This window comes from Saimiri boliviensis, chromosome 7 (genome assembly GCF_048565385.1).
Source record: "Saimiri boliviensis isolate mSaiBol1 chromosome 7, mSaiBol1.pri, whole genome shotgun sequence".
Classification (NCBI taxonomy): domain Eukaryota; kingdom Metazoa; phylum Chordata; class Mammalia; order Primates; family Cebidae; genus Saimiri; species Saimiri boliviensis.
In genome coordinates, this window is record NC_133455.1 from 90,915,010 (window position 1) to 90,942,172 (window position 27,163).

A 27,163-nucleotide genomic window follows, 5' to 3' on the forward strand; every position below is an offset into this window, starting at 1 on the left:
TCAGCAAAACATGAGAAATATAAATAAACTGATCTATTAAAAACTTGGATTTCAAGCAGAATAAATTATGTTGATTAAAATTTGAATTGCATTTCTCATGGCCAAAACAAAGGCACTTTAAAGTATAAGTTCTATTTGCCCTTATTCCAAAAGCCTTTCTGACTTCACAGGTTTTCAATACAGTATCCTTTAATGGCAACTCTATAATCAATAACTCTAAGTAACTCAGAAAAAAATCTTAACTTCTAAACCTCTATTTACATAAACTTTCGATAGAATGTTCCTTTAAGAATGTAAAACTCTCAAAATCAAGAATTAGAAATTGTCTTTCTTCTCTGTTTATCAAATACCATATATCAAGCATTATGCTAGATGTTCTACAAATATTATCTTCTTTATTCTATATCACGGACCTGTAAGTGGATGGCTTCACAGATTTTCAAGTAAACCACTGGTGTTCAGGGTAAATGCCTGGCTTAAGATCACTTCACCATTAAAGTGCCATACTGGAAACTAGGTCTGTGTAACTCAGATAAATGCAACCAAGCTACCAGAAGTAAATCATCTGATGCTTAACGTTTTTCATGGCCTTTCATTTTCAAATAATTAGATCAAATCAATTTTTCAAATACTGGAACTAAGCATTGTGAATAATAGACTGGCTACAATCAAATTCCGTCCCGTGCTTTCTATCAAATCTTTTTTTCTGTGTAATAATTTTCATCTGATTTAAATAGGAATTACAGATTTTTAGAACTTCATAAAATTCTTTTTTTTTTTCTTTGAGACAGAGTTTCACTCTTGTTGCCAAGGCTGGAATGAAATGGCATGATCTCAGCTCACTGCAAACTCTGCTTCCTGGGTTCAAGCAATTCTCCTGCCTCAGGAGTAGCTGGGATTGCAGGTGTGTGCCAATATGCCTGGAAAATTTTGTACTTTTAGTGGAGACGGGGTTTCTCCGTGTTGGTCAGGCTGGTCTTGAACTCCCAACCTCAGGAGATCTGCCTGCCTTGGCCACCCAAAGAGCTGGGATTACAGGTGTGAGTCATCGCGCCTAGGCAAGTCTTAAAGTCATCTGAAGTTCAAACCGTGCTCCAAATTACCCAAGGGTTTAGGCTCGGGAGATAGGAACCACGAGTAGGCCAAGTAGACAAGCTTCTGCATATCCTCACCATGCTTATGCGGTGAACTATGTAATACATACGACTTCATCCGGGAAAAAAATGAAGTATTGCATTGGTGCTGAAAACAATAACAAACTCTTTGAAAACCAATGCTATCTTGAATAATACATTACAGATAAAGAAACAAGTCCTAAAGGAGTCAGTGGTGTGACCTACTCATGGTTACACAGCAATTTACAAATGTTGACTAATTTAATTCTCACAAGCCTCATGAGGAAGATACTATAATTGTCATCTATAATTTACAGAAAAGGAAACTGAAGCATATCTAAACTGAGGTATAGACTTAGTAACTTCCTTAAAAGCATGCAAATAGCAAAACCTGGATTGTAACTGAAAACTAAATGTGTCTTCCTATTTGGTGCAATCTTAACATTATAAACCTATTATCTTTAGTCCATATAAAAAATCCAAATAATACATATGAATAGCTGTAAAGTGTATAATTAAGGTATTATATTTTCAGAAGTTTAAAAGTAATCTTATTTACATAAACATTTAGCTTAGGTATAACTTAGAGATATGAAGTCATAAAGGTATACAATGTATCTTTAGACAATTTATTTTCCAGCTCACACAGATGACTTAGGTATTTCAACCAGTTTCAAATATTAAACAATTTCCACAATATACATATCTAAGGAAAAATATTCCCCTAACCTTCTGAAATGAAGCCATGCTAAATCAAAGAACCTCGGTTTTAGAATTCAACCACTATTTAAATGACTCTAAAAGGTTTCACTTAATGGATGCCATTAATGAGAATTTTTCAGGACTATTTCTTCAGAGCTAAAACAAACCAAATCTAGAAGGTTAGACTTTTTCTTTTTAAAAGATGGGCTCTTTTTGAAACAATTTGAATCTAAAGGCATTTCAAGAAGAAAAAAAATGATTACCTAGAAAAATCCTTGTCTACTTCATATTCATACTTCATCCATGTATCTTGATATACTGAGAATTCCATTATGGTTAATAAAGCCATAGTTGTAAATGCTATTAGAGAAACTGAGAAATCCAACAACAAAAGAAAAACAGAATTAAAACAATAAATAAAAAACAAAGAACAGGAAACTATTTTAAGTGAGATTAAATTTTCAAAAGAAAAGGCCTAATAATGTGATTTCCATTTGAACGAACATTACAGAAAGTTTTTATTCAAAATGTTTATTACAGATTTTTTTCTAATACAGCTCAAAAGGTTTAATATATACAAATACAAACACAAACATTTGCACTACTAAGAAAGCATTTTATTTATCCAATTTTAAGGGCATGTCTCACTAAATAGATTTGACAAAATTTGTATTTTCTTATATATAGCAGTGCCACAGATAGGATAAAAGATGAAAAGAAGCAGGCCTTATAGTAAAAATTTGAAAACAGTTGCTTCGTTATTAAAAGTACATCCATGTCTATAGCCCAATTTAAAACAAACAAAAAGCTAGCCTAATTTCTTAGATCCTGAGAAACCACAATAATCTGTGTGCCGGAAACTCAAATTTAACATCTCTATGTGTGCCAGAAACTCAAATAACATCTCTAATATCTAACGAAACTCTCTTCTACTTTGCAATCTCCTAAATATATCACCTCATTTACAAAACTGAGTAAAAGATCTGACAAAAAGGAAAACTATTATATACTATGGCAAAGTACTTGAAATAGATTTTGCAAGAAGAACTTGCACTATTTTCATTATCAAAACTTAATACCAAGTAATTAGAAATAGTGAGCAACTTATCCATTATACAAAATAAAATGTCAATCTCATGTGAAATACATTATTTTATTAGTTCTTCATGGGGAAATAAATTACACTGATTATTGTTATAGTAACATTTTTTAAATATATTTCATTACTTATTTTACTTAACAAATACTTTATCTGTACCAGGCACTGGTCTAAGCATTTTATGAAAATATTAATAATATAGTAACTCCTAGGAGGCAAATACTAGTATCATCCTTATTTTATGGAAGAAACTAAGACAGACATTTGAATAACTTCCTCAAGGTCATATATTTAGGAAGGGGCAGAAAGCAGTAACATTGGTTTAATTTATTAATTTTTTTTTTTTTTCATTTTTGTTTTTTTTAGACGGCACCTCACTCTGTCACCCAGTCTGGAGTGCAGTAGCGCAATCTCAGCTCACTGCAACTTCTACCTCCCTGGTTCAAGCAATTCCTCTGCCTTAGCCTCCTGAGTAGCTGGGATTACAGGTACATGCCACTACACCCAGCTAATTTTTTTTGTCTTTTTAGTAGAGATGGGGTTTCATCATGTTAGCCCACCTGGTCTCAAACTCTTGACCTCAGGCAATCTGCCTGCCTCAGCCTCCCAAAGTGCTGGGATTACAGACATGAGCCACCATCCCAGCCAATTTATTAATGTTTTAACAAACACAGCCAAAGGCACAGATGGTACCAAGTTGGATGCTATAGAGAATATTAATGAGAATAAAATGAGAGCCAAAAGAGTGACACGAAGACAGATAAGTTACAAAGTTACTGCAGAATTCATTGATAAATTCTTCCTCATGGCTAAATTTCTGTATGTTGTTGACTGGATAACTTAGAAATTGTACTAACTTTTAACGTGAACTGCAACTCACCTGTACCTCCACTAGCTGATGTCTCTACATAGCTCTCAGGAACCTTCGGAAAGGCATCCAACTCTTTTACCAAACTTAAAGTTTTTTTCCGATTCAGTCGCCTCATCTTCAGGAAAACCTTCCTCTTCCTTCATATAGTCATGCTAAGGGATGAATAATGAATAAATGAATCCTTTAAAGAGATAAAAAGGTTTATTTAAATTTAGGATAACTGACAAATGTCCTTGAAAACAACTTAGCATTCTCATCCCTCTTTAAGAAAAAAAAATAGTATTTATCCACACATTTATCCTTTCCCCATTCATGCCCTGACAAAAACTACTAATAAAAGGTAATTTAAATACAAAAACACATTAAATAGCAAGAAAAAAGTGAAAATAATTCAATTACATTAGTAACGTCTAAATATACAAACTGAGATAATTTTGCTATTAAATTGAAAACTATATAAAAATAACACATTTCCAATAATGAATGACAGTTAAGTAAAATGGCCTGCTCATACATTACTAACAAGAATATAGGCTGGGCGGGAGACTGAGGCAGGAGAATCACTTGAACCCAGGAGGCAGAGGTTGTAGTAGGCTGAGATTGCACCACTACACACAAGCCTGGGTGACAGAGTAAGACTCCATCTCAAAAAATAACAATAAATACTACTCATAATAATAAGAATAGGAATACAAATATTTACCACTCCTCTTTTGACTAAGTAAATGCCCATTTAGGAATGTATCCTATGACAATAATCTGGGGTTTGAAACAAAATTTGATTATGAGAATATTTCTCACAGTGTTATTTTTAAATACTGAAGACAGAAACAAACCCATGGTATCCAATGTACAAATTATGGTGAATAAATGCATCTTTATGTAACCATTGAAAATCTTTTTTTTTTTTTTTTTGGGCAGGGTCTTGCTCTGTCACCCAAGCTGGAGTACAGTGGTATGATCTCAGCTCACCACAACCTCTGCCTCCCTGGCTCAAGTGAGCTTCCTCACCTCAGCCTCCCAAGTAGCTGGGACTATAGGCATGCACCTCCATCTCCAGCTAATTTTTGTATTTTTTCTAGAGAAGGAGTTTCACCATGTCGCCCAGGCTAGTCTCAAACTCCTGGGCTGAAGCCTTCCACCCACCTCAGCCTCCCAAAAAAACTGCTGAGATTACAGGCATGAGCCACCATACCTGGCCTGAAAATCTTATTAAAAAATAAATAAAATTTAATGACAGAATAAAATAGTCATGATTCAATAAGAAAAGACTAGATGGTCACATGGATCCTCATTTTATAGGCGACAGGAAAAGATATACAAGAAACAAAACTGAGCATCTATATACAAAAATGTGAAAAATTCTCATGAGAATTTTAATTGCCTTTAAATATAACTTCAGATTTCCCAAATTATCTATTTTTATACTCAAACATTATTTAAAAATTGGCTGCTTGCTAGTCCCTTTTTATCAGTATGTTATCTACATCTAAAATTATAAAGCCAATCAAATAACTGAATTTTTAGATATTTATGTAATTTTATAACTGATTTATAAATAATACTATAGATAATACTATAAAAAATCCCTAGTAATCAAAGCCTTATTAATAAAATCAATACATAATAGCAGAATAAATCATATAGTTGCAAAAGTCACTATAAGAGAAATAATGTCTCTGGAAGAAAGCAGACAGACTTTGGATCTGAGATCTAATGGGTAGGATTAACATAAAAGAATAGGCAAGAGAAAGAAAATTCATAAAGAAAAATAAAGGCCAGAGAATCAAACATTGGCAGTAAACATGAATACTGTCTAAAAGAAAGAAGCTCTGACCAGGAGAGCTACTTATCAATCCAGCAGGGAGCTTCTACTCTAAAGTAGAGTTGCAAGCATTAACATGTTGATTTCTTTTGCCATTAAAAACATGCAACTAACCTTCCCTTGCTGGTTCCATGCTCATAAAGCAGCCTTCAAATTATGATTTTTTTCTCATGCACTTAGTTTTCTAAAGGAAAAACAGATGATGTAGACAAAACAGATGACAGTTTCTAACAGCCACGTCAGTTACAAAACTGGTATTCCCATTGACAAATTAAGCTTCTGAATGTTTGTTTATGTCGTGCCTGCTAAGTTTGTTCAGCTCTGATAATCAAATTTATTTTCCGTACCTTTTTACTCATAACTGCACAAAAACTGACCCTTCTTCAATCTTTCAATTTCTACTCACTCTTTCTAATTTTAGTAAAATATTAAATATCTTTAGGTCTCTTCTCCTTAAAACGGAACCCTCCCTTAAACTCAAGCCCAACTCCAACTACACATCTCTGGCAGCATACCTACAGCCAACTTAAAAGAATGAGTTGTCCCCATTATCTACTGTGCCTACTTCCTCACCCAACTCCCACCTCTCAACTAAATTGGCTCTGAGCAAGGTCAATTTCCTTAGCACTAAATGGACAGACACTCCTCAGTCCTTATCTAATTGTACCTCTAAGAAAGTACACTGTTTATCATTTCGTTCTCTTCTTGAAACATAATCTTAAGTGATACCACATTTCTGATTTTCATCCTACCTGGAAGACCCTCTTTGGATTATTTTGCAGATTCATCTTCCTCTCAGATTCTGCACTAGGTCCCTGTCAACCTCTACACTTTCCCCCAAATGATTGCCCATTCCTTCAATTTCAGTCTCATGTTGATTTCTCCCAAATTTTCTTTCTCAGCCCAAATCTCTCTGCAGATATATATAATCCTTTGCCTTCTGTTACATTTTCATTTGGACATTCCAAACAGAATTCAGACTCAACAAGTCCAAAAATGAATACTTCACCCTGTCAAAATTGTTCCTCCTGTATCTCCTATCTTAGTTAATGATAACACCATAAGCCCAACTACACAAGCCAGAAACATGGGTTATATCCTTAGATTTAAGTTATTTCTAAATTTCCCTTAAATCTGCCTGTCCTCTCTTCTTCAGGCTCACTGAGAAATTCCTTATGTCCAAGTACATTCCTAGTCCAACTGCCACTACATTGCTTCAACAACCTCTAATCTTCAACCTTCCAATTCTCTCTATATACTATAATAAAGAACAAATTATCCTTTTAATACATAAATCTGATCATATATTTCTCTTCAAATCTTTGTATAACTTCCCTTCCCACTGCACTTAAGAGCTTGGACTCTACCCTAACATGTTTTAGAAAGCTCTTCAAAAATCAGATCCTGCTAACCTCTCTTCAAACCCAATCCCTCACAGTCTGCGTTCCAATCATACTAAATCACTTTCAAAACCTAAAATATGCTATTATCTCCACCTGAAATGTTCTTTCTTCCCCCTACCTCATCTCTTCATTTGACTAACTCCTACATACTCTTCAAGGCCCAGTCTACTCATCTCTACCTTGAGGCGGGGACGAAAAAGCTTTCCACGGCCCTCAACGTCTATCTGCATCTAGAACACTGTACCTTTATGACACTATTTCTAATTGCTTCTTTCATTTTCTGTTTTCTCCAGTGGACTGTTAGAACAGGAACCATGTCTAACTTGATCTCTGTATCTCCAGTGCTTAGCAAACAGGTATTCAATATTCATTGAGAAAAGGAAGGAAGGAAATTTCTCCAGAAGCACCATAGTAGCAAATCTTTCAAATCACAACAGTATTTCATAATTAAGTAAGCAAATATGTAAAAATATAAGATCCACAAGAAGGATTTTTCCTTTTTCCACTATCCCAGGACCTAGAACAATGGCCATCACAAAGTGAGTATAGCACTGTTAAACAAATTAATAAAATAGTGAATTATATTTCTAAAACTTTCAATAACATATTTGTATAATAAGCTTTCTAAATGCTTTTAATTTATATATAGACATAAAGATATGGCAAGCAGTTAGTTTTGCAAATCTCCTAATACATACAACCTATTCAATACTCCTCCCTTGAAAGTCTGGCTGGAATGTATTAGGTGGCTCCCTGTCCATCTCTAGCTTCCTCCATCCCCCTTTTTCATGAGATACCACTCTAGAATGGAGCACCTTGCCACTCATCTACTCCACCAGTCCCATTCCTGAAAGCTCAGCACTAACCTATCTCCAAGAAATTCATTCCATTTTGAATACTTGCCACCCTACTGTACAAGTCACTGTTTGGCATAAACAAGGTATCCAGTAACTTTTAGCTTTTCTATAAGAAATTACTCTTATAATAATATAAGAAACAACAGATGCTGGAGAGGATGTGGAGAAATAGGAACACTTTTACACTGTCGGTGGGAATGTAAATTAATTCAACCATTGTGGAAGACAGTGTGGCGATTCCTCAAGGACCTAAAAATAGAAATCCCATTTGACCCAGCAATCCCATTCCTGGGTATATATCCAAAGGATTATAAATCATTCTACTACAAGGACACGTGCACACGAATGTTCATTGCAGCACTGTTTACAATAGCAAAGACCTGGAACCAACCCAAATGCCCAATGATGATAGACTGGATAGGGAAAATGTGGTACATATACACCACGGAATATTACGCAGCCATCAAAAACGATGAGTTCACGTCCTTTGTAGGGACATGGATGAACCTGGAAACCATCATTCTCAGCAAACTGACACAAGAGCAGAAAATCAAACACCGTATATTCTCACTCATAGGCGGGTGTTGAACAATGAGAACAAATGGACACAGGGAGGGGAGCACTACACACTGGGGTCCGTTGGGGGGAAATGGGGGAGGGGCGGGGGGTGGGGAGGTGGGATGAGATAGCATGGGGAGAAATGACAGATACAGGTGAGGGGACGGAAGGCAGCAAACCACACTGCCGTGTGTGTACCTATGCAACAATCTTGCATGTTCATCACATGTACCCCAAAACCTAAAATGCAATAAAAAAAAAAAAAAAGAAAGAAAGAAATTACTCTATCTGTTCTCTTTACAAAACCTGACCTTCTATTGGTGGCAAATCCACTGTCTGGCATAAACAAGGTATCCAATAACTTCTAGTTTTCCTAAAAGGAATTGCCTTATCTATACTCTTTATACAACCTGACTTTCTATTGGTGGCAGTTCCATTCCAATCCTTAGTTCATTTCTGAGACTCCCAAGTTAGAGAAGTATCATGTTTTACCATATTTCTCAACCATCTCTCATGTTTTGTGCTATGTATTACTAGAAGTTCTTTAGATATTAATTCATTTAATCCTATAAATGACTCTATAAAGCAGATCCTATTTTTAATCCCACTTTTAGATGAGGAAATGAGGCACAGAACTGTCAAATAATTTTCCCAGGACACACAGAAGGTGGTAGAACTTGAAACTATGCTCCAAACCACAGTACACACTGACTTTCACTTCTGTACTTGTTGCCATATTCCACTAACGTCTCGATATATTCAAAATTTCCTTAATGACATCAGCACCCAGATCATTCAATATGCTCCTCTTCTTCCCCATTCCATTATCATCCTTTGGAACTTACCCTCCTATGGCATTCATTCTATAGCATTCGTTCACAAAAACAAACAAACAAAAACAACAACAACAACAACCCTTCCACAGACTATATGGATCAGTAGAAAGGAATTTATTCTTTAGTCACTAAAAGAGGATAATAATTTAAGAAAACAAGGAACTGGATGATGGGGATTTTAAGAAAACATTAACCACACCAATCAAGAGTATGTAATCAATCTGGGTCAGAAAGATATTATTTTAAACAGTGTCTTCTTCAGTCTACATTTTGACTAAGTAACACGGCAACATTTGTAACTACAGACATTAGAAAAGGAAAATAAAAAATAACAAGAGCTAACACGCATTGAGTGTTTACTGTGTGCCAGGTATTGTTCTAAATGCTTTGCATGTTTTAACACATTCAATCCTCACAACCTTCCTATGAGTTAGGTATTATTATTTCATTTTGCCAATGAGAAAACTAAGGCACAGAGAGGTTAAATAATTTGTTCGCTGTGACATTAACAGGGAAAATTATAATAAATATTTGGAAACTGTTAAATAGTACTTTTAGCAGGCATTGACTGCCTAAAGTAACTTCCAGTAAAGAAAAATAAATTGCCATTTCTTTCACTTACACCATCAATCCCCAAAGAAAAGAAATTTGCAGGCTGTTTTGTTTTTGTTTTTGTTTTTTTGTTCTTTGTTTTTTGTGTTTTTTGTTTTTTGTTTTTTTTTGTCTAACTGTTGTTGTTCCAGACTATGCCTAATTTCTTTTGAGAGACCTTTCCAACCTGATATATTTTTACGATTTGTACCAGGAAGCCATTATCACATGCAACTGGATACTAAAGTTCAGTATAATAATAAAAAAAAAAAAAAAAAAAAAAAAAAAAAAAAACTCCTCTCCCTATCCATCCCTCTGCCAATCCCCACCCCCAAATATAGAATTTTTTTCCCCTCATGTTTTCCAGTAGAACTGGCATAATTACAACAACTTAAAGATATCAACAAACAAATTAGGTAAATAAGCATAAGTTTTTCTTCTTCAGTGAACAAGCCAGGCTCGTTCTTTATAATTGCTGTATACTAAAGTCCAATGTATCAGGCTAGGCAATTAATTGAAATACTGAATGACAACTTCAAATGAATAAATCCTGTTTTTAACCGTAACTTTCATTGCTTCTGAAAACCAGTCTGGCAACATTTTAACAGCTATTATGTCACTTTAAGTCTCGGGGGCACTAAATCCTAAATAGAAAAGTTACTCAAACGTATTTTCGCAAACAATGATCTGTAAACTCTATATACTACCGATAAACAAGGCTATACTCCACCACGAGTTAACAAGTTGCCTTCGGAGCGATTCCTGCGCCGAAGAAAAGTAGTGACAGTCGGACCTGTCTCTCCTAGCGTCTAGCCCTGCCCTTCTTTCTGATTTTCCGGAGCACTGTGCGAAACTTCTTCCAGGCGAGGCCAAAACCTCGTTCTTTCTTAAAAAAGAGAAAGAGGGCAACGTGCTGCCAAGAATGTGGTATCTGTTTGACTGGGGTAGGGAGCCTGACACCCGGGAGGAATGGGACTCGATCGACTGGGATCCTACTCGCCTGCGACTAGAAAAGCCACTGGGGCACCGCGCACTGTGAGAAGCAAAGGGTCAGAATCAGGGGCTACCGAGGGAGCTCCTGAACTCCTTGGAGTTGCACCCGGACCAGGCAAAGGGGAGCTCCCAGTAGCATCGTTTCCTAGGGTCCTGCCAGTAACGCCCCCGGGGGAGGTGGAGCAGCTTCTCCGTCCGACCCGCTCTCCAGACATGAATGAAAATAAAGAGCCAAGCCCATGACAGTCTCCCAGTACCCTCAACTGCATTTACGCCCTGAGCAGCCATGGAACAACCTAGGGAACAGCACCCAGCGGGGTTTCAGTATTTTACCTTATGTTACGGTGCCAGCCTACCGCCATGTTTCACAGAAGCCCGGGTCGCCGGGACTCCCGGGTACCCGGAAATATCGCGAGAATAAAAGCGACTATCACAGCTGAAAACGTCAGAAGAGAGACAATGTAGAGTTCTCGCGATTTTTACTTTGCTTACGAAGTGCTTAGGGAATGAAGAGGCGTGGTTAAGATAAAAGCCGCGTGCCTCCACGGAGGTAAGGCTGCAACTTACCAAAGGTGTAATCGCGCTGCCAGTCCGGTTCTGTATCTCCAAGGAGATACAGAAGGGCGACTGACACTTGGAGACCGCAGAAGGAATCTCAGCTCCTCACACAGTATTTCATTACTATTAAGAGCCTTATTAGTAATGAAGGGCGTAGAAATTATCGCTAACAGCCCTAATGCATGTCACCCCTGCAATTGTTTTGTGCCCTTTTAGTTTTGTGTCATTTTCCCCTGACCAGAACATTTAAACTTCCTTTTCCGCCGTAAGTAACGCTTTTTATTATTGATCCACGTTTTTATTGTCTTCCAGGTTTTACTCTCTCCTAAGAAAGCACATTTATCTTCCTCATCTCCCTAAGCAAACACCTACTTTGCCTTCAAATACTTCTTGAGAAAGAAAATTAATGCCTCATCTTTTCCTATCACTTCATAGAACAGGACTTTGGGAAGAAAAGTTAAATATGAACTGCTGGAGAGTAAACCTATTCCAGGTTTTCACCTATCTGTTACCAGATTTTATAATCAAACGTTGAGATTTGAGTTTTCTTATTAATTGACCTAGAAGTCTAACAAAGGCATAATTATGACAAATGCTTATGCAATAATTACCGTTTAAAAGCTTTAACTGCTTTTTTAAAAAATCTCTGTATCCTCACAACACTCTTAGAAGGTAATACCAGTATTTACTTGTTTAATAAATACGGAATTTGAGTCAAGGGGTAGTGAAGTGATGTACCCAAATTCAGACAGCTGTGAGAGTCAGGGAAATCTTGATCACAATACTAAACTGTGCTTCAAAGGCAAAAATCACAATGTTTTATGTAGGGAATTAAACTTTACTGAAATATTAAATTTCACTAAATTGAAACCATCCCCCAAAGTAAGGATGGATGAAAAGTTTTCAATGAATCAATTTTATTTTCAGACGTTCAAAGTTAGTCTAATTAAATCAATTTGAAGCTCTCACTTTCTTGACATGCTTAAGAAGCATAATGTAGTGGGTAGAATCATAGTCACTGGAGACATGACTTCCTGGGTTAAAATTCCAGATCAGCAACTTACTAGCATGTGACCTTGGCCACATTATTTTATCTCTTTGCGTCTCTATTTGCTCATCTGTAAAATTAGCATGATATCTCAGAGTTGTTAGGAGGATTAAGTAAATTAATATACATCTAAAATGCTTTTTTATATTTGCCAAAAAGGCATCAGCAACTCTTCCTTCTTTGTGAGTGTGGGCTCCTGGTTGGATGGAGGCTGGCTGTTGTTCACTTAGTTACACTTGATCCTTGGTTTCCAGGGTATCCTACTTTCAGGGTAACAACTATCCCATGAGAGCTGGATTTCCCGGTGTAGCAAAACTGACTAATTTGATCCTGCTTATTTACAAAACAATTCACCATTTCCTAATCTACCCAGTGAAGACAAAACTTAATTTCCCCTGAAGATTGAAACCTGATTAACTTTAAAAAGAGATGGATACTTAATCTTGTGTTATCAGTGGCATTACATCTGAAAAATCATTTGCTTTAAAAAGTCCATTATGTATTACCTGCAGAAGATAGGTTTTAGACTGCAGAAGATAGGTTTTAGACTGAGACTAGTAACTGTTCCATAACAACCTGTATTTAGTAAAGATGATGAAAAGGTATTTCCATGCCATTTTCTTTTCTTTCTCTAGTTTGAGTAAAAGTTTCAGCAAGTAAGCAGCAATATTGAGATAAACTAATAAATGAATAATTTTTACTGTAGAATGCCCACAAGCACTTCAAAGTCAGTACATGCCAAATGAATCTTTTTGTCTTTTATGGGAGGGGAACAGAGTCTCTCACTCAGTTGCCCAGGCTGGAGTGCAGTGGCGTGATCTTGGCTCACTGCAACCTTCACCTCCACCTCCTGGGTTCAAGGAGGTGCCTCAGCCTCCCAAGTAGCTGAGACTGCAGGCAACTGCCACCACACCAGACTAATATTTGTATTTTTGGTAGAGGGAAGGTTTCACCATGTTGGCCAGGCTGATCTAAAACTCCTCACCTCAAATAATCCACCCACCTCAGCCTCCCAACATGCTAGGATTATAGGAGTGAGCCATAGCACCCAGCCTTAAAAGTCTTAAATCGGTTTTTCACATGACAAGTTCAGACGTTATAATCAGCTGATGGATAAATACTTTTTAGTCTATCCACAGTCTATGCCATCTGATATCTCTTTTTCAACAAAGCAATCATTTCTATCTAGAAAGCATTGTGTGCAATATTTTAATATAATTAATAGGCTGAAATGAACCACAGAGTGGGACTCTATCTACAACCCCCACCCCCCTGCCCCGCCAAAAAAAAAGACAAAAAGATCCACTTGGGATGTACTGACTTTGAGGTGCTTGTGGGCATTCCATAGATCTGTCAACTGAACTTGCAGCCTGGCCACTCTTGTAACAAATATTCATTGAGCACCTTTAATATGACAAGTGATGTGCTAAGTACCAAAAAGAAGAGAAAGGTTCCCAAAAGACAAAGTAAAAATGGTATAAAACAGATTAACATGAGAAGTAGAGAATCCTTATTGCAAATCTCATCTTTCATTTTCCTTGGTGTTCTTATCCAAAAGTATAACTTAAATCAATGAAAGTGGAAGCTTTAAATCAATATTCACACAGAGGGTTTTTAGTAATTACTAGGACATTTATAATAATATCTCCTTGTAGCATTTGCAAAGGAAAGGAAAGGTTGACAGAAAGAGAAGAGAAAGGGAAGGGAAGGGAGGTTGGTTGAAGGAGAGAGATGGAGGGCATTGAGAAAGCAAGAGGGATTGAGAGAGAGGAGGAGGATGAGAATTTAAAAGAGTACAAGAGATTGGGGAGAGGAAGAAAAGAAAGGGGGAGAGGGAGAAAGGAAAGGGGAAGAGGGAGGTTATTGATGAAAAAAAAGTAGAGGGATTGAGAAAGAAAAAAGATTAACAGAGGTGAAAAAAGAGAGACAGATTGAAAAGGTGAAAGAGTGTAAGAGGTCCAGAGGGATGGGGTTAGAAAGGGGGAAGGTAAAAGGGAACAGGCAGTGGGGAAGAGAAGAAAAAGAGGTTGAAGGAAAGGAAGAGAGATAGAAAGAGGCTAAAAGAGAGAGTGAGAAAAGACAGGTTTTATTTTCTAATACCATTACAGAGATATCTTGTGCTCATACTTGCCTTCCAACTTTTAAATGAAGATTCATTAGAAAAAGATTAACCAGTTTCAGTGAAGCCTCGGTTACCTCCAGCCTAAAATACAGACAGAAATATTTGGGAGACGTACCATTTTGTCCGAGAGTTAAGGATTCCTAATTTAAGTATATCAGCTTTTGTACTTTAATTCTGAAGAGGAAAATTTTCATAACGTGGATGTACTGAACCTAACATCTTGATGTATTATTGTAATTACAATTATTAGGCTGAATCACATAAAGTAGCTAATTTTCAAGATGTTTTTATCTACAGAAATGGCAGCTACATAATTCAAACTTTTATAATCTACTCACAATATTGAGTTCTATAGGAAGGAAGCCCTGCATGATATGCTTTTCAAAGTTGTTTGAATATATATGTAATTTTTCTATTTCCCATGAATTGCTGTCTCATTTGATTATACATGTGCTTACCTAAAGCTGAATCATACACCCTTTTGGAATGCTGCATTCTTGAAAACCAAATAGCAAATTTTGGTAGAATGTGTAAAATAAGAAAAAAAATGTTGCTTCAGGCTCCTACTCATCCTATTCCAGATTTCTGTGATGGACTTTGACATCTATTCTTCTGGCTCAGTGACCTTCCTTAGTTCCTCCCTCATTCTTGGCTACAGCCTACAGAGGCAAGGGGATTGAGACAACCTGAGCTTCAGATAAATTAAATACCTTATAAACAGATTAAATATCCTAAAATTTTATCTAAAATTTTTAAGGTCAGTTGATATGCCTGAGACATAATCTCTTAAATGTCCACTCCTCATCACAATTGTGAAACTAGCAGGGACCATTCCTATCTATTTGTGCTCAGAGAAGTTTCCAGCCTGTATCCCTGTGAGTAAAGTTAAGAATTATATGGATTGAATAATATTGCCCTTCTTATCTTCCAGTGTTTGCCAAAGTAGAAAAAAATAGTACCAGTGTATATAATACTATTCAAAATATATGGCATACACACTGTATGCAAGATATGAGTTGAACAATTTAAATTGTAAGTTCCCAGGAGGCATGAAACAACATTAACTTTTGTGACCAATGTTTAATATTAAATGTACAAACACACCAACACCAGCCTCTGCAATCACAATGATGGGTGGAAGTAACACTGAATATTTCGGCACTGAGAAGACACTCATTTTTCAGGTGTACTATTATCTTTTTTATTTTCTTTCTTTCTTTCTTTTCTTTTTTTTTTTTTTTTTTTTTTTTGATGGAGTCTCCCTCTGTCACCCAGGCTGGAGTGCAGTGGCATGATCTCCACTTACTGCAACGTCCACCTCCTGGGTTCAAGCAGTTCTCCTGCCTGAGCCTCCTGAGGAGATGGGATTACAGGCACATGTCACCACACCCAGTTAATTTTTGTATTTTTAGTAGAGATGGGGTTTCACCATGTTGGCCACACTGGTCTTGAACTCCTAACTTCATGATCCACCCACCTCAGCCTCCCAAAGTGCTGGGATTACAGGTGTGAGCCAGCATGCCTGGCCTCCCATTTCTAATCACAATTGTACCATACTGCTCTTTCAGTGATCACACTTCTTCTCCAATGACAGATGTGATCCAATCCCTGCAGGCAGAAATTCTTGTGAAGACGGTGCAGTGGGATGTCAGTGACTGCTGCCTCAGCTCACAATGTCAACAGGCTTGTACTTTTCAGGTTGGGCACACTGCAGTGGTCTTTCAGAATCTCCCTGCAACCAGCAAAAAGAGAAGTTCTCCCAAATACCTGATTCCTGGCTGACAGAAACCCCAGCTGCCCATGATGGTCAGGCAGGGTACAAGTTCTTTTCTTATCTCTCTGATTTCTGCCCACAACCTAACAGAAAACTATGGCCACTCAGGTAATTGGTTGGTGTGACAGATCTCTCGAAAGGATTAAATCTATACCTTCAAGGAGAGACTGAAAGATAAGGTTTAGGTTAGCATAAATTCACTTAATGCTGACTATAGACTCTGCATGAAGAAACTTTCAAGCACCTATATAAATGCCCAAATGATGGTTTTCAGTTACATGAAACTTCTTTATGTTTTCAATGCTACCAGCAGTATGTGCACTAAGTCACCTAATTCAGCTATGCAGCTGAATCATAAGAAATGATCTGCTGGGTGCGATGGCTCATACCTGTAATCCCAGCACTTTAGGAGGCCCAGGTGGGCAGATCACGAGGTCAGGAGCTCCAGACCAGTCTGGCCAACATAGTGAAACCCTGTCTCTACTAAAAATATGAAAAAGTAGCCGGGTATGGTGGTGTATGCCTGTAATCGCACCTATTTGGGAGGCTGAGGCAGGAGAATCACATTAACCTTTAAGTTGGAGGTTGCAGTTAGCCAAGATCGTGCCACTGCACTCCAGCCTGGGCAAGAATGCAAGTACGAAACTCCATCTGAGGAAAAAAAAAAAAAAAGAAAAGAAAAGAAAGAGACAGAGAGAGAGAGAAAGAAAATAAATAATCATGTTTGTAGGTCAAAAAATATTGAATACCAGCAATTTCACATAGTTCAGTCAAGTAATGAATAATTTCTTTTGAGAACTGAGTTCACTTCAACTGTCAAGTTAGTAATCACAGTTCATTTGTTTTTAAAGTAACTTAGCAATGTATTTATTCTTCTTGCCTTTCTTTTTAAAACTAACATGCATTTTTCCCTCTTTATGGATCAGTAAACGCCTGTTTGTGAGACATTCTGAAAAGAAAATTCCTAGACTCATCAATGCAATCCTTGAATTACCATGCAGGAAGATGATCCTGCAGCTCTTCTGAATATGTTGGTGTTTTCAGTATCCATACCCTGGTGGCTTTGGCAAGAGGTACTAATAATCAGAGATACCTTTGCCTGCTGTACCATTTTAGAAAATTCATCCTTTAGCACAAAAGAATATAAAACACATATAAACCTAGGCAGATGCTTTTAAAGGCTAACACAGAGATTGCCCTATATATAGATAGACTCTCAGGGTAAATCCCACTATTTTTCTCTCTGAGCACTAGAATGATGTTGTTAGGTGATTTATAAAGACCTAATATTATTCCACTTTAACTTATACAACAGAAATACCAAAACTATTTTGTAAGCATCCCTTTTATCTTCACTACAATTCTAGGAAGAGAGAAAAATAATATCACCTCATAGAAGGAAAAAGTTTAGAACCAAATCAGTTGTTGATGAAGCGATCAATACAATTCCTTTTTCAATGTTAAGCCTATACTTGATTCCCTTGGTTTCACTGTGCTCTCATTCTTTTGACTTTGCTGAATAAACGTTATGTTTAGAGGCTGACAATGGAAACTACCTTCTGATTCACCCTAGTCTATTGGATATCTGTAACTTGTTAACTCAGTTGTACAATACAGTAGAAGTGAAGCCAAACTCATGGGTTAATCTTTACATGGGCTATTTTTGCATAATCTGTTCCACCTATTTACCATTCATACCAATGCATCATTTCAGAAAAATGCCTCACGTGGTTACAAATTGGCTCATACCTTCAAGTTTGAGTTTCACTGCTATAAAAATAATTGTGTATTGGTGTCTGAATTTACATATGTTTACAGTACAATTGGAGAGTAATTACATGGAAATGAGACTTATAAATATTAGGTAATAAAATCACTAGATATTCTTGAATACAAGTTTTTATAAGTATCAATAAACTGGTATTCATGACTATAATAACCTAAAACCAAGGAAGTCACCTTTAGATCCATTATTTTAAAAGACTTTTCACACCATTATTCATATTAAAAAGAGAAAAACTGAAAATGAATAAGCAGACTACACTTAGATGTCACATGTTTGTTTGGATTTTAATGTTGGAGGAGGTGGTGCATATACTCACTATGAGGTTCAGTTGTTCCCCATCCAGCAGTCATACATGTAAGGTAAATTTGTTTTATCATCTTTCTCTGGCACCAGATTGGTGATGAAAACTCTCCTAATTAAAAAGGATGTTAAAGAGAAAGGTAAATATCATTTAATCTACAGGATTGATATTAATATTGTCTATGTTGTTTGCTCTTCAGTGACAGCCCTGGAAATATTTACTTTGACCTAACAGTAACCCCCACTCTTTTTGAGGCAAAGTCTTACTCTGTCATTTTGGTAGAGTGCAGTGATGCAATCTTAGCCCACTGCCACCTCTAACTCCTGGGCTCATGTGATCCTGCCTCCTAGGCCTCCTAACTAGCTAGTATAATACTACTGGCATGCACCATCTAATGTGGTTAATTTTTTTTTTTTTTTTTTGTAGATGGGATCTTGCTATTTTGCCTAAGCTGTTCTCAAACTCCTGGCCTCAAATGATCCTTTTGCTGCAGCCTCCCAATGTGCTGAGATTACAGGTGTGAGCCATGCACTTGGCCAACATTATTCTTTTAAATGCTGCAATTAATTAAGTCTTCCAGAAAATGTTATCTGTTACTCAAAAGGGATCAGCCCAATTTATATCTTAGCAGTTTGCTCCAAGTATTACCATATCCTCCCAGGACAATAGGAACATATGCCCTACACTCAGATGTGTGGCTCTTGGTTTCTCATTCATAATCATTTTTAAAAAATACTTCTGTCCTTTGTCCATGTGCCTCTAGGACATCACCTTGTTGATCTCAAGTGACAGTAAAGAAAAGTATACCTGTCTTCCTTCTTCAACTTCATCATGTGAGGAATGGCGAAGAATCACATTTGTAGTACTTTAAATTTTTCAAGTACACACACACACGCACCTTTATTTTCCATGCTGTTCTGATTCAGGCTTTTATATACTTTAATACTTCAGCCTATCTACTATCCTGGCTCATTTATTTCAATAATTTGTTCTCTATTTTTACTGCTCTTAATAAAATTTTATGAACTCCTTGAAACTTGTCTGTTCTTTTACTACTTACCTTCCTATGCACATCCAAATCTTATGCTATGCTACCTTACAGATAATGATTGCTCTATCATTTCACTTTCTGTCAAATTTTCTTGAGCTACACCATTTTCCCTCTGCCAACATATCGTTTTTTAATGAATTGGCTCCTTCCTTCCTTCCTTCCTTCCTTCCTTCCTTCCTTCCTTCCTTCCTTCCTCCCTCTTTCCTTCTTTCCTCCTTCCCTCCTTTCTTTTTCTTTCTCTTTTCTCTCTCTCTCTCTCTCTCTCTCCTTTTCTTTCTCTTCTCTTCTTTCCTTTTTTCTTTTCTTTCAACACATTCTTACTCTGTCACCCAGGCTGGAGTGCAGTGGTGCAATCTCGGCTCACTGCAACCTCTACCTCCCAGGTTCAAGAGATTTTTCTGCCTCAGCCTCCCAAGTAGCTAGAATTACAGGCACCCACCTTATGCCCAGCTAATGTTTGTATTTTTAATAGACACAGTGTTTCACCATGTTGCACAGGCTGGTCTCAAACTCCTGACCTCAGGTAATCCGATCCATCCACCTCGGCCTCTCAAAGTGCTGCGATTACTGGCGTGAGCCACCATGTCCAGCCTACCAACTACTTTTCTTATTTTGATTTTTTTTTCATTTATTAGATTATGATCACATCAACTCATATCATTCAGTTAATGAATGTATCACAATTTATTAAATCTAAATGAATATTTAGACTATTATCTCTTTTTTTCTTATAAGCTGCATCAAGCATTCCAGATAATAAAGCTATATGGTTGTGCCATATTCCTGGAAAGTAGAATTGTTGGACTATGAGACATGTACTTTAAAAAATAGCAACTATTGCTACATTGCCTGATTTTTGAAAAGACAAAAAAGGATGTATCAAGTTACACTCCACCCAGCTATGTTTATAATTTAGAACTATGTCAAGAATATTTAAAATATTCATACCCTAAATCCAGCAATTTTACTTCTAGGAAGTTTATTTTAATACAATCTTAGACCTGGGAAAAATATATATTCAAGGATAGTCAATCCAGCATCATTAAAAAAATTTTTTTAAAGGAAACAATCCATTTTTTGGAAAGGCTACCATGTATTCATTAAAATTATATTCTAAAAGTCTTTAATATTATGAAGCAATGCTGAAAATCATAAATAAAACTGTACAATAAAATAAAAGTTACAATAGGTATATTATTACAACTACTTAAATACACACAGAATAGTACAGGAAACACATGAAAGAAGTATGCCCAAATATTCACATAAAGGTAATGATGCTGGAAATTATAGGTAGGAAATGTCTTGTCTTTAATGGGGGGGAAAAAAAGTCACTTCTCACTCTTCCCAGTGAAAAGAAATGAAGAAGTACAGATATAGATGTTACTCAATTCTTAGAGGGAAGAGAAAAAATTCTTATGTTATCATTGATACCAGGTGGTGTTAAGTAGGAAGCAAAGTCCTAGGAGAAAAGGAAAAAGGATCAAGATAAGAAGGTAAGGAAAGAAGGGCTGAAAAGAAGGGGGAATGTCTATAATGATGATTGTGGATATTAGGAGGCAGAACCATGCAGGTCTACACCCAAGGATTGCAGAATGGTACTGAAATTGGAAACCACAAGATTTTAAGGGCATTAAATGTCACCACTGGTCTTTATCTTAAAAAGTGCTTCTCAACCTTGGCTGCACATTACAATTTTCAGGAGAAATTTTTAAAATACCAATGCCAGGTTCAGGATGGACCAGATATAAGGTCAACATAAAGAAGTCAATCACATTTCATGTAGAACCCAAACAAAATGCCATTTAAAATTACAGTGAAGACAATGAAATACTTAGATATGCACTTAGCAGAACATGTAATATAAGATGTGTGCCGAAAACTGCAAGATTCTGGCGACAGAAATCAAAGAAGACCTAAATAACTGGAGAGACATCTCATGGATTAGAAGACTCAACATAGTAAATATGTGAATTCTCCCCAAATTGAGCTATAGCTTTAATGCAATTTCTATTAAAATCACAGCAAGTGTTGTTATAGACACAGCAAGCTTATTTTAAAATTTATAAGAGAAAGCACAGGCCTTAGCATATCTAAAACAATTTTCACCAAGAATAAATTGTGAGAAATCACTTTTTCCATATAAAGCCTACTATGTACCTACAATAATATATAGTAGTATGTGAAAGGATAGACACATAGCTCAACAGAAAAAAGATTCCAGAAATAAACCCACACAAATATGCTCACTTTATTTATGGCAAAGGCACAAAAGCAATTCAACAGATGGTGTTAAAGCAGTTAGAGACCCTTAGACCACAAAAAAGAAAAGGAGAGAAAAAGAAACCTCAACCTAAACCTTACACATTATACAAAAATTAACTGAAAAGGGATCATGAAGTTAAATATAAAGTGCAAGGCCAAGGCTACAGAACATTTAGGAAGAGCAAAGTAAAATCTGGGGTTAGACAAAGAATGCTTAAACTCGACATCAAAAGGAGAAACTATTTTTTTAATGGAGCAATTAGAATTCATGTAAATTAAAATTTTTGCCTTGTGAAAAACCCTGTTAAGAGGCTAAAGAGACAAGCTAAGACTGGGAGAAATATTTGCAAACCACATATTTGACAAAGGATTAGTGGCAGAATATATAAAAAATCCTCAAACTCCACATAGTAAGAAAACAATTCAATTAGAAAACAGGCTAAAGAGATGAAGAGGCTTATCACTGAAGAGGTTAAAAAATGGTAAGTAAGTAAATGAAATGTTCAATACTATTAGCCATTAGGGAAATACAATAAGATCTCACTATCACTACACACCTATCAGAATGGCTAACTTTTTTAAAAAAATAAAATGACAATGCCAAATGCCAGTGAGGATGCAGAAAAACCAGGTCACTCATACACTGCTGGTGGGAATATAAAATGGTAAAACTACCATGGAGAAACAGCTTGGTTTACTAAAAAACTAAATATGCAATTTCCATATAACCCAGAAATTGCACTCTTGGGCATTTATCCCACCAAAATGAAAACACATGTCCACACAACTTGTACACAAATTTCCACAGGAGCTGTATTTCTAATAGCCCAGAGCTAGAAACAACCTCGATATGCTTTGACAGAAGTACCATTAGGCAAACTGTGGTATATTTATACCATGTAATACTATTCATGTATTAAAATGAATGAATTATTAAAAGGAAATAACAATTGAACAAGCACAATACAACTTGGATGAATCTCCAGGGGACTGTGCTGAGTGGAAAAAGCCAATCCCAAAAGGTTACATAGTAGGCAGCTCCCTTTACATAATACTCTTGAAATGACAAAATTCCAGAAATAGAGAATAGATTAGTGGTTGCCAAAGGTCTGAGAAAGAGTAAATTGGGTATCGCTATAAAAGGGCAATACTTTGGGAGGCCAAGGTGGGTGGATCACCTGAAGTCAGGAGTTTAAGACCAACCTGAACAGTATGGTGAAACCCATCTCTGCTAAAAGTACAAAAGCTTAGCCAGGCATGGTAGTGTGTGCCTGTAGTCTCAGCCACTCAAGAGGCTGAGACAGAAGAATTGCTTGAACCCTGGAGGCAGAGGTAGCAGTGAGCCAAGATCGCACCATTACACTCCAGTCTGGGTGACAGAGAGACCCCGTCTCAAGAAAACAAAACAAAACAAAACAAAAAGGCAACACTAAGCATCCTTGGAGTGATAGAAAGTTTCTGTATTTTGATTGTATGAGTATCCTACAAGATGTTACCAGTAGCAGAAACTAGGTAAAGAGTATATTGGATGTCTGTATGATCTCTTAAACTGTATGTGAACCTAAAATTATTTCAACATAAGTTTAATTAAAATCAAATGCATAAAGCAAGATAAGGAGGGGGGAAATGCTGATGCCAGCTCTCTATTCCTCAAATTGTGTCTTAAGTGGTCTAAAATGCAACCTGGCCTACAAGTGTGAGAGTGTGTGTGTGTGTGTGTGTGTGTGTGTTTGTGTGTTTTAAGCAACCCAGAGATTATTCTGTACAGCCAAGATTAAGAAGCACTGTTCTAAATGTTCTCTCTGACTTGATTATAAAAGAATAGAAAGCAAATGATGGACTGAGCCATGATTAGTGATAAGCAGGATGGAAGCATTGAAAAGACAGCAAGAGGGAGGTGAGCAACACCTCTGGCAGAGGTGTACTGGCAGAGACAGTTAAAGAATGTAGAAACTGGTTACAGACCCCTGTGAGTCCATGGGAAGGCACAGTCTTGGGAGTGGAGATGTCTTAGCTACAGTTCCTGCAGTCCCCTTTCTCACTGAATGTTCACCTGTGCTGAATAGGTGGGCAGGGTACTGTTATTCCTTTCTATTAATAATAAAACTGAGGCACAGGGAAGTTAAATAACCTACCCAAGATCGCATGACTACTACGCGACAGAGCCAGATTAACCATTCCTCACCGAGTTTTCACATTAGCTTTAGTGTAAGTAACCATTATGCAAGAACAAGATTTTAGTAGGTCATGAAAGTACAGAATATTGGACATCTGATGCTTCAACTTCCTAAGTTTTTGTAGTAACTTTATAAGATAAAGAATCAAAATTTTAAATTAATTTCTTTGAAATCTTCTGTAGGCCTCCATCAATTAAAAACTCATGAAGGTATGTGTTTAGACTTCAGCTTTTAGATAAAGTGGCAAATACATAAGAAAGTTTTGAAATAATTATTTAACTTCAGAAATATGTGTAGCACTTCTCAGCAAGATGAAAGATATTAAGTTGTATAGCAAAGGTTCAAAACATGTAAGAGTTATCCATACCAACCTTATTCAATATGTTTTTCCTGAAGCAACAGGATAGATCACCATGAGGACAAAATTGTGAGAAGCCAGGTTTTAATGGTATCAAATCACTGCTTCCCATGTTCCAGAAGTAACTTCTTCCTATTACCAGGTTGTCTATTGACAGTATTTGTCATAAGGGAGTGGGCAAATAGACATCTCTTTTAATGAGGTCATAATCATTTTTCATAATTACTAAAAACATATTCTTTTACATTTTTGTTCTTTTCAAAATTAGAGATATGGTATTGCACTACCACCAAGGCTAGAGTACATAGGTACGACCATATCTCACTGCAACCTTGAACTCTAGACTCAAATGATTCCGTCTTCAGCCTCCCAATTTGCTGGGACTACAGGTCCACACCACTATGCCCAGATAATTTTTTTAGTTTTTTGTAAAGATGGGGGCTTGCTATGTTGCCTAGGCTGGTCTCAAACTCCCTCAAGCAATCCTCCTGTTTTCACCTCCCAAAGTGCTGGGATTACAGGCGTGAGCCACCATGCCTAGCCTATATTTCTAATCTATATTAAAAATATTTATTATCTTGAACTCTTGGAAAATAGGGATTTCCCTTAATAACTTTAATCCCCAAGAAAAATGTTAATCTATATATTTTCTCCTCCAATACTAAAAAAAAAACAATTAAGATTCATGGTGCCTCAAGATAATAATTCAGTGCATTATTACAATTATAATACTAGATGTTATACCCTTACATAATGGTCTCTGAAAGTTATATTTACTCCCTGTACACTGTTTTTCAAAGAAATGTCTAGGGAATATGCATTAAGTCTGACATTGCTTTAAAAATGCAGAATTTTATATAACTCATCAAATAAAAACTCAAAATTATGATTCTAAGATTTGATTGCAAACTTCCTAAATAATTTTGAACACATAAAAGTCTGAAAATTGCCTTATAAGGATGATTTTTTGTGATTTACCTCTTCAAATTAAAGTTGGGGTATGAAAAGGAAAATGAGGCTTAAATTCACCAAAGGGTTCTGCTCACCAAGTTTTTGAGCAGATAGAAGGATCTGCTACTTTGAAGACACTGAAAACATTATATCTAATCATTTAGTCATGGGACATTATGCAATATTCTCAACCATCTCACTACTTCCAGGAGACCAGTATTAGAAATACCAGAATTTTAATACTGAGCAACTTTTAAACTGAGGAAGGAATTTTCAGATAATATCTCAATATCACATTGAAACAAGATTCAGATGAATCAAAGAAAAAAATTTCTTTTCAAAAGCATTCTTTAAAATTCTTCAAAACTTAATATATTTATTTTGGGAGCAGGTATGGCGATCAGTTAGAAGAGGAGAGCAAGGAAGAGACCACCTTTGAGCAACCCCAGGGCTCTACGTGCTATGTTCAGAAGCTGATGAACACATATTAAGACATCATTATCTCCATTTTATAGATGAGTAAACAGAGAGAAGCATTGTTAATCACTTATTTTAAAAAAATACCTAGAAGGAGAAAGCAGCTTTTAAAATGAAAAACTATTAGTGGCATGTGTATTATCGAAGGACAGACAGTTTCATTCACCTAAATATGTTCATTTATTTGCAAAATGAAGACTGTATCACTGGGAGCATAATCTTTAATATTTCTTATGATGTGGGGAGAGCATTTGCGAGCCCTTAAACAAACAGTCTCAGAGCCCCTGCACGACAGGCACAGGTACAGACCTAAAGTTAGGATGCACTGCTGTCAGGATCCACTGTTTTGCGGCCAAGGAGCCTCCACAATAATATTGTCTGGGTTCTGCAGATTAACCAGATAGGCCTAGGGCCTTAACATTGCAGGCGCAGCACAGCTACCAAATAACCGAGGCTCCCCAAGCATGGCTGGCGGCACATTTGTATTTCTTTCTGAATTTTCTGTTAGAAATTGGTCAACAGCTAGAATGCCACATTTGTCTTGGGTTGGCCAACTTCCTATATTGTTTTCTATTGTTATTCCCTAGAAAAATAGTAATAGGCTGGGGGCGATGTGTCACAACTGTAATCCCAGCACTTTGGGAGGCTGAGGTGGGCAGATCGTGAGGTCAGGAGATCAAGACCACCCTGGCCAACATGATGAAACCCATATCTACTAAAAATATAAAAATTAGCCAGTCATGGTGGTGTGTGCCTATAGTCTTGGCTACTCGGGAGGCTGAGGCAGGAAAATCAATTGAACCTGGGACGCAGAGGTTGCAGTGAGCCTAGATTATGCCACTGTACTCCAGCCTGGCGACAGAGTGAGACTCCATCTCAAAAAAAGAGAAAGTATTAACAAAACATTATATAAAAGTAATTTTAAAACTCTATTAAAATCTCAGGATGGAGGCATTTCTTTCATAGGTTCAAAACTAGGATTCTGATCAAGAGATAAGACTTATCTTTTCTTACACTGCTTTAAAAATGAGCAGATCAATAAAGTATTAATATATACATCTTTGGAATACTCAAAACATAAACTAATTTTTAAAATAAAAATATTGCACCTAATCATGAAATTATTATTGTTCTTTCTGTGGCATTGTGTTATTCTAGTGTAACAGATAAATAGACTTATTAAAACACTTTATACTACACATATTCAAAATACAAATATATATAAAGAAGACACATAAGAAAAATTTCTAGCATTGTATTTATTCCATTCTTAAATTTAAAAAGAAATTCTCCAGGAAATAATTTTAGTAACTAAAAACCAAGAGATGTTTTTAACTATGACTTTTCTCAAATATACACAAAAATTTGAGAATTAAGATATATGCTTATTTATATAATTATTTACTGGAGATTTCTATTTTGTACCAGAAATCTATTTAAAACAA

At 36.4% G+C, this 27,163-nt stretch overlaps 1 protein-coding gene across 5 annotated transcripts in view; it reads right to left on the bottom strand.

Annotated features, from left to right (window-relative positions):
* ERGIC2 (ERGIC and golgi 2) overlaps positions 1-27,163 on the bottom strand; it is a 60,327-nt gene that overhangs the window by 26,022 nt on the left and 7,142 nt on the right. The window contains exons 2-5 of one of the 5 annotated variants that reach the window (XM_074403006.1): positions 24,304-24,437; positions 18,455-18,550; positions 3,797-3,939; positions 2,081-2,189 (exon numbers count right to left, since the gene is read on the bottom strand). In XM_074403006.1, the coding sequence (XP_074259107.1) occupies positions 2,081-2,189; positions 3,797-3,902 (215 nt within the window). In that variant the 5' untranslated portion in view covers positions 3,903-3,939; positions 18,455-18,550; positions 24,304-24,437. Of the gene's footprint in view, positions 1-2,080; positions 2,190-3,796; positions 3,969-5,726; positions 5,797-11,183; positions 11,307-18,454; positions 18,551-24,303; positions 24,438-27,163 lie in introns of those variants that run through there. The other 4 variants (XM_039472010.2, XM_074403005.1, XM_074403004.1 and 1 more) reach the window with 4 other exon arrangements.